The sequence below is a fragment of the Cariama cristata genome, unplaced genomic scaffold (genome assembly GCF_000690535.1).
Source record: "Cariama cristata isolate BGI_N322 unplaced genomic scaffold, ASM69053v1 scaffold28700, whole genome shotgun sequence".
Taxonomy (NCBI): Eukaryota; Metazoa; Chordata; class Aves; order Cariamiformes; family Cariamidae; genus Cariama; species Cariama cristata.
In genome coordinates this window covers 1-8,439 of record NW_009593417.1, presented here as the reverse complement: position 1 = coordinate 8,439, position 8,439 = coordinate 1, and the positions used below count along the sequence as shown (strand labels likewise).

Here is an 8,439-nt window from a genome sequence, read left to right as displayed (position 1 = left end):
AGCTCTGTAATGGGGATGCATATTAATTCAGCCGTAGGCCACAAACCGCTCGTGGCAAGGCAAGGAAGTCAGGGTGTGGCACTGTGTTTTTCCTTCAGTAGCTTGCAAAGATCTGGATAATGCCACAGCACATGAAAGCTGATCCACTCGAACAGCAACGCAACTGCTTGCCTATATGATAATCTGGTGGTGGGTTTCAGTTTGCCAGTTCATAAATTGCCCTGTTTAGCAACATTAGCTAAATTACCATGTTAATCCCAGAGCCTGAGGGTGTGGTTTCGTGTCTCTCTTACAGAACACTCACAAATGAGAGGCAGCAACCACTTGACTGGCTGGCAAAGGGCTTCTAAAAAGTAACTTGACTGCTTGGGAAGTTAAATTATTTTTGTTAAGAGTTCTGAGAATAGCAGTGTGCTCCAGCACATGCTTAAATGGCTGGTGACTTCCAGCTGATGGGGCTGATGATTTGCCTTTAACTTGTGCTTCTATTTCCCCAACATATGGCCATTTGTGATATTATAACAGCTCCCCAATGAGAGCTTCACAGCATGGCCGTGAGCGTGACAGCAACACACAGTGCCAGGAGGCTGGCTTGTTACATCCAGAAATCAGAGTAGCTGCTCAGTGACTTGTGAAAGCTAGACTGTAGCAGTTATTGGACATGCCTGTACACGATGGAAGCAGCTTAGGGCTTTGCTCTAGACTTCATGCCAATATTGACCTCAGAGTACATGTATCCCCCAAACATTACTTCCCCCTGTTCAAAGCATGCCCTTGCTACCCACAAAAGTGTTAAATACCATGGCAATTAGGCAACAGGCCCAAGTTTTCAGCGGGGTTGCAAAAGCAGCACTGATACTCTCTTATAAGGACTTCTGTTGGACACCTGAATTATCAGATTGCTTACTGATGAGCAGTTTTTACACTCAATTCTAGCTCTTGTGCACCAGAGAGGAGACTATGCAGACCTGAAGAGATACATGCAAGCAGAGGCAACTTGCATCTACCACCTGTAGTGGTAAACGTGCCTGCCTTTACCAGCCACTATACCACTTTGCTTTTCTGACTGTCGCTTATTAAATCCCATTAGCACTTTTTTTCCTCTTAGTAGTGAGCACCTTGTTGAACACCAAAGGGGGAATGCTTGTGCACAGAACTACAAAGGAACAATATGGGAGTGGAGGGAGACAGCACCTAGCTCTCTGCCTCCAAAAAATGTGTGCAAGCTTACTATACAGCAAAAGTACACATTTGCTCAAGTTTTAGTGTGCACATAGTATTATACCTGTATGTTCTCAAAAGCTTTCAGGTAGAAGCTCATGAGGAACTCTAAATACCAATTTTCTCTTTTTGTAGGCAAAAAACCCCATTCCTTGTAGTAGGCCAGGAAACTACTGAAGTCCTTTTGGCATACACTCAGTGAAAAGGCAGTACTTCAGCTGAAGGGCATTAAGCTATAAGATTACTGGTTTTATTCCACCAGATGCCCTTATGAAAGATACATAGAGAAGCAAACAAAAACACAACTAGGCATAATGGCTCTAGAAATTTATTTTCAGAGCTTAATGCTTCAACTATGATTAAAATACTTAAGCAATTTAAAAATGCTACTGATTGGGTACTAGAACTAGACAAGAATACAACTAACACTGTTACTTTCATGCACTGACAGACACTAGTTTGCTCATGCCACTGAAGTAGGATCTTTCCCGTTCACTCATCACTTCAAAATGTAGGGGTCTTCTACAGAAGTTGCATTCAGCTGATGAATGTGGCTTCAGCTCCAGACCAACATCCTTCCATGTAGCCAGCAGTTTTTCTGTTGTAAACAGAAAAGTTTATGAAGATCAAGGCTTAAGACAGCAGATTGCTTTAGAGAAGCAGCAGCAGAAGTGTCAGCATACCTATTCACCCAGCAATTGAGGAGGAGTAATAGGAATTCACTGTGACATAATTCACCTAGAGTGAGGAGACTAGGCTGCAACTAGGTCTCTATCCTCACGCTACCTCTTCTGACAGGATCAAGTAGCTCCTTTCCCCTGGACAGATCTGTGTTTAAGACAGGTTAACAGCTCAGCTGAGGAGAGCAGATTTCTCTGGACCTCAGGTAACAAGTGAAGATTGGTTTGGACAATGCATCAGCAGAGGTAGCTGGGACAGAACTGGCTGGGTACAGGACAGCAATAGCCTTGCACACTCTATTCCAGGCCAGAGTGCACTGGCCTTCACATCTCATGCTTAAAGCAGGTTACATGCAGAAGCATGCACTATGTATGCTGCAGAAGTGGAAAGACACTGTCCAGCTAGTGACATCTAAAACTAAGTATTTCCTAGTCTCATCTTTAGTATAAAGACTGCATAGACAATCCAGTATTTTTGATGCATTGATGCAAGAATCCACTCACCAAGAAAATAACTCATCATCTGAGGGGTGTGGTGGGGCGTAGGGGCAATACGTAGCAGCTCTTCTCCACGGGGAACCGTGGGGTAGTTGATTGCTTGGACATAGATGCTGTGCTGGCTCATCAGCTTGTCACAGATCTCTGTATTTTTAGCAGCATCTGCAACCTAGAAGTACAAAACTGTAAGTTACAAGGATCAACCCAAACACGCAATGTAGCCCACCTGTCAGCCCAACTTAGCCACCCACAAGCATTAAACAGGACTGGTCAGTCTTCCCTGTGCCACTAAGTAGCATATACATCAGAAAGAAGAGCTAAAAGCTTGTGCTGTAGAGCCCTCTGGGCATAAGCACACCATTGCAGCCTAGGCAGGTAGCTGTTTATACCTGAACTCTTCTTTTTATTAGCTTGTTACCAGTCTCCTTGCTTTCTGTATACTGTTAGATTGTGAGTTTCATACACTTTATCACTCTGCTTTACAAGATTTATAGCAGGCTGAGGTCCACTTAAGCCAGACTCCTAGCACATCACTGCTGAATATTAGGACAGGTTTGAACTTTGTGAGTGTTAACTCATACCTGAGTGTGTAATGATAACATGGACATGGAAACAGGCACTGCAGTCCTGTGTCAATAGCATCCCAAATACTCACCCTTATTGGAATGATGTGACTGGGGCAGTGCACCACAGGAAGCCCTGCATCCATCAGCATCTGTCTCATAAGCTTCACATTGCGTTGGTGCTGGCGCCTCAGAACTTGCCCCTCTGCGCTCTTCAGAGTTCGGACGGATTCTAGGGCACCAGCTAAGAGCATGGGTGGCAGGGACGTTGTGAAAATAAAGCCAGCAGCATATGAACGAACAGTGTCTATCAGAGAACTTGTGCTGGAGATGTATCCTCCTACACAACCAAATGCTTTGCCTGAGAAAAAAAAAAAAAGAGGCAATCAAGTTTATTCCTTTGACCCATTAGAAAATGGCTTGAAGTATTATAGCCTTCCACTTGAAGGAAGGGGTTATTTTGACTACATAATGTAGTTATGGCAGGCAATAATTCTAGCTTCCCTCTGCTAATCTTGTATTTACTCAGCACATGTTACAGCTTTGTTTTTAAGCCAATCCTGATAACATGGATCTAGTTATTACACAGCAAAGAGTTCAAGACTCTCTCAAATACTCAAATTTTGACTTTGGGGAAGATCTTAAAAGCCAAATCATCAACCATAGACTTCAGCAGTGACCCCAAGTGATCAACACTAAGTCTCTCAGCAGATTTAAAATAATCTGTTCCAGAGATGCTAGAAATAGCCTACGCTCCTAAGAAGAGCACAAGGTTGTTATTGTGATTGTGCTGCCGATACCAGCCCTGCTTTCCAAATGGTCAGGTACCAGAACAGAGATACAGATAGAACTACGGTGTCTGGTGAATGCTTCCATTTCTGTTGGGCTGTAACCCAAGACAGGAAAGTTCATGGCTTTGAAACTTCCTAGTAAGTTTTATGTTTTGGAAGCTGTTTAAACAGCTTTCAATTTGCAGCAGTAAACTTACAGGTAAGCCTGCTTTCTACTCAGATAATAGCAGTTGCTTCAGTTCTTGCCAAATCTCTTTGCATAACTCCCCATCTCAGGTTTCTAGACTAGGAACGCTCCACTTCACATAAAAGAACTAACTACTACACTAAATATAGAGTACTACCCTACTAGCATTCTCACCTGAATTTATTCTTGAGTTGTATAATATGCCAGTGGAGGACTTTTTACTAGCTTAAAGAAAAACCAAACAATGCTACCTTAACTGATTTGTAAGGCAGTAAGTAGCTTAACACAAGCTTTTCAAACTGTGGGGCATAATTAAATCCTTTGGGCTTTTTGAAAAATCCTAGCCCCCAACAGCCCTTAAGCAAGTTCATCTGAACAGACTGATTTTGAGTTAACCCACTTAATTTGGCTGCTCAGAAGCTTTGTTGCCTTAGCTTCTGTAAAAGTGCCAGGCCATGCATACCAAGCGTCCCAGAGATGATGTCCATCTTGTGCATGATTCCATCCCGGTCTCCTATACCACCACCTCGAGCTCCATATAGCCCCACAGCATGCACTTCATCCACAAAAGTGATTGCTCCATGCTCATGGGCCACGTCACACAGCTCTTCCAGAGGACAGACCGCACCTAGGAACCAACGCAGCGACTGGCAGTTTAGGATTCCCTGTACTCAGCTTGGGTAAATGCTAGAAGTACCCTCAAACACTAGGCATTGCAGAACACTGTTTTCATGTAAATCCTTAGAGTACTGTAGGCTTTTAGACCTAAAATACAGACGATTTGAGCACTAACTACACTGGAGATAGAGAAGAGTTTGATGTCAACTTACCATCCATTGAGTGAACAGTTTCAAATGCAACAATTTTAGGGGTAGATGCATCAGACTTCTTCAATAGTTCTCGAAGATGGTTCACATCATTATGGCGAAATATGTGTTTTGGCACCCTGCTGTTTCGGATTCCCTGGATCATGGAGGCATGGTTTCCAGAATCAGAGTAGATCTCACAGCCTGAGGAAACAATCCAGTTACACTTTAACTATAGAAAGCATTAACTGATTCCAAGCATTGCTTTATGTACGGGAAGTGTTCAGGCAGCAAGGGTACCATATTCTAGCAAGTAATGCTCTTTTCATAAAGAGCAAGTTACAGATCATTAAGCATGAATAATATTTAAGGCTGATTTTAGGTGTTTAAACTAACAAACTTGAGCTTAAGGAAATATAGAAGGGTTTTTCCAAGTCCTTAATAGTTTTATTTAACTCTAACTTCTGAAGTGGGAAGTTCAGAAGTGGGAAGACAGACTTCCTGCTGCCTCATTTTTCAGGTGGAATTTAAATGCAAGAGCAGAAGACTGTGCTTTTTGTCCAATTTCTTCTGCAGTTCCTAATTCCTAGATCTCAGTCTCAGTAGGCTGCTACTACAATTTGCATGAGTTGAACTTAATCTGAATATGGCATTAAAAAAACAAACCACACCATATCTTGCCAATTGAGCAGGATGAAGCCTCACTTTGGGGAACCAATTGTAAAACATACTCCCAACTGCTTAGGGCAGGGTTGTGTTTTTTGTGGTAAATCAGGGGTGCAGTTTGAAATCTCACCTGGCAGCATTTTAGCTAAAGTGAAGAGAGTGGAGTCATTGGCTACAAAGCAAGATGAGAACAACAGTGCTGCATCTTTTCCATGAAGATCAGCTAGCTCTTTTTCCAAATCAACATGAAATTTACTTGTTCCTGAAATATTTCTTGTGCCTCCTGCTCCAGCACCGTGTTGTTTCAATGTGTCCCTACAGGGGGCCCAAAGAGAGGCATCAGCATTACTGCATGACACAGATGAACAAAGGATCATCGCCAAAAGCATTCTAGTACATAATCGGTATTTTTCTAAAAAGGAGCTGGCTGCAAAAAGCAGCTGCTAGGTTTAAGGTTTTTGAGCAACCTGTACAACTCAGGAATCCAATAAGGTAAGATAAATCTGTTTCCAAATACAGCTGCAATATACCATCCAGTTTATCTGGTAACATTTGGGGGCTTCTGAGGAAAATCCAAGGAGCAGGGTCAGTGACTGACAGGTACGCTGCAGCCCTGGAGCTAAATGCTGAGTTATCTACCCCAGCTCAAGAGAAGAGCATAAGCTTAATTATATACCAAGAAGCAGCTTATGTAGCACAGTACAGAAATCAATTCAGAAGCCTTCCCACAAAAGCTTCTGCAGGACACTATAGCCTGAAACTGCCTCTTAAGAATATGCCACTACTCACATAACTGCTCCACACACACGAGGGTGACGACTCATCCCCAGGTAATCATTGCTGCACCAGACAGACACCTCTTTCTTGGTGATCAGAGAATCTGTATAGTCATCTGCCATGGGAAAGATCTGTGCCTTTCGGTTCACCGTTTTGAATACTCGGTAGGTGTGATCTTTCTTCTTTTCATCTATCTTTCTCTCAAAGAACTGATCATACTGGAAGGTGGATACAGCTGAAATGAGACAGATACTTAAGCACACAGGAAATAATCACAAGAGGTCAGGCCTGCGGGGGTTTTGCCAGACAATCTTACATTTTGGCAAGTTATCCTGAAGCAGATGAGACACACTTTCTGGTCTTTGCTTCAGCACAATATCCTTAAACTTCTTAAGCAAGCCACTCCGCTCTTCTCCTGCAGTCTCGATGTTCCTCACTGTGGAAGTAGTTGGTATTTTGGCAAATTCTGTACCTACATACATTGTAATAAATTCCAGTTAGCTTAATCAGTTTGAAACAAAATTAACTAAGTCAAGTTCAGCAAAGCAAACATTTTAAATCACTAACTCTTCACTCTTTAGGAAGCACATGCCTGAATCCACATGCCCCTGTTAGGATCAACTGCTATTTTTGCTTAAAATTTTGCATTGTACAAGACAAAAGGAAAGACTTGCTCAATGACAACACAACACGTAATTTCTTTACAACATATCTGGTTCATCATGACTCAGAACACAACGCTATACAGCTACAGCATTTATCTGAAAGAGCTGGTACACACCTAACAGAAGGTAGAGTTCTAATCAGCTGCTTCCTTTTCCTTCCTAGTGTTTTGTTCAGTTAGCACAGATTATTTTTTTTAAAAAAACCATGCACAGGAAACAAACAGAAAAGTAAAATAAGCTTCCTAAGACAAATGGCAAGGCTTTACTGATATTGGTGAAAAGTTCCTTCCTTTGAAGGACAGCCCTTCCGCATCAGGACTGGCAACACCCTTTAGTTCTGTAAACCAAAAAAAACCTGAACAAAATCATTTGCTTGCTTTCCAGCTTGGATTTGTGCTGGTACTTGCCTAGTACCTCAAAACATTTATTCTATCTCTGGATACACCACCTTTGTCTATATCAGTACCCTGGTAAAACTCTCTACAGTTCTAAGCATCCACTTTGGGTGCAAGCATAACAGCCCAATTCACACATTTAGAGCCAGCATATCAAAATACAGCATACAGTATTCCCATACCAAAATCACCCAGGGGAAACACTGCACAATATTGCAGGTATGCCATTAAAACCTAGACTCTCCAACAGCTTCTTGTGTAGTCTTTCATGATCCTACCTGCATAATTTAAGTGGTGACTGTTAGACTTAGCATATTCTTGAGCAAACTCAGGCACCAGAAGCTCTCTGAAGGAACCAACACTTCAGCACACAGAATACATACCTTTCCTGTCCACCTGCATATCCTGCACATCCTCTTGGAGTTCTAGGCTGGCTTTGCAGAAAACATTACTGCTCTTGTGATTCATCTGAGCTGCCAGGAATGGGCATTTGGTAGCAGAGCTCTGGCTAGTACCAGCAGGTGGGTGGCCAGTAGGTGGCTGGGTTCCATCTGTATTCTGTTGGGCCACCTCTTTGGCATTTTTGGCCTCTGAGGTTGGAGCAGAGAAGGGAAAGCACTTCAGCTTCATCATTTTAATACACTGACTTAAGCTTTTCTATCCATTGCCTTCACAATTAATTTGGCACAAACCACTCAGAACTATTTAACTTGAGCAATCACATTTATACAAGCAGGAAATCCCAGTAACATCCAAGTGGCATCTGATTCAGGCTGCTAGATGTAGCACTGTACCCTCTGAGGGAAAAAAACCCCTCTCCCCTTCATCCTTAAAGGGGAGATTTTCTTTTGAGGAGTTTGGCTATTTTCAGCCACCACTCCTTGCTCTGCTGCAAGCCTCAACTCTTTTCAGAGTAAGAATTCCCCAAGGAATGTTACCGAGTGGGCTGAAAAGCCACTCAACCGTGAGAAATCCCAGCTCTGCGATCCAGGATCACGGATCTCCAACCAGAGCTCACTGTAGGACAACCCACCAGGCCTGCTTATGATTCGTGCCCTTGCTTAATTACCACAGACATTTAAAGGATTAAGCAACCCATACCTCGAAGCTGCCCATTCCAGAAGTTTCCTTCTACAACATACAGTGTCTGTATATTTATTTTTTTGAAGGGCGACTAGGTCTGTCCTTAG

At 42.7% G+C, this 8,439-nt stretch overlaps 1 protein-coding gene across 1 annotated transcript; it reads right to left on the bottom strand.

Moving 5' to 3' along the window:
• Positions 1 to 1,536: 1,536 nt before the first annotated feature.
• ALAS1 (aminolevulinate, delta-, synthase 1) lies at positions 1,537 to 7,839 on the bottom strand (the record flags this gene model as incomplete). Its single annotated transcript, XM_009710384.1, has 9 exons — positions 1,537 to 1,819; positions 2,406 to 2,568; positions 3,055 to 3,323; positions 4,404 to 4,568; positions 4,771 to 4,950; positions 5,543 to 5,727; positions 6,202 to 6,424; positions 6,506 to 6,661; positions 7,633 to 7,839. Coding segments are annotated over 9 exons (1,709 nt in total), but the record flags the coding sequence as incomplete, so codon positions are not given.
• Between the last annotated feature and the right edge of the window lie 600 nt (positions 7,840 to 8,439).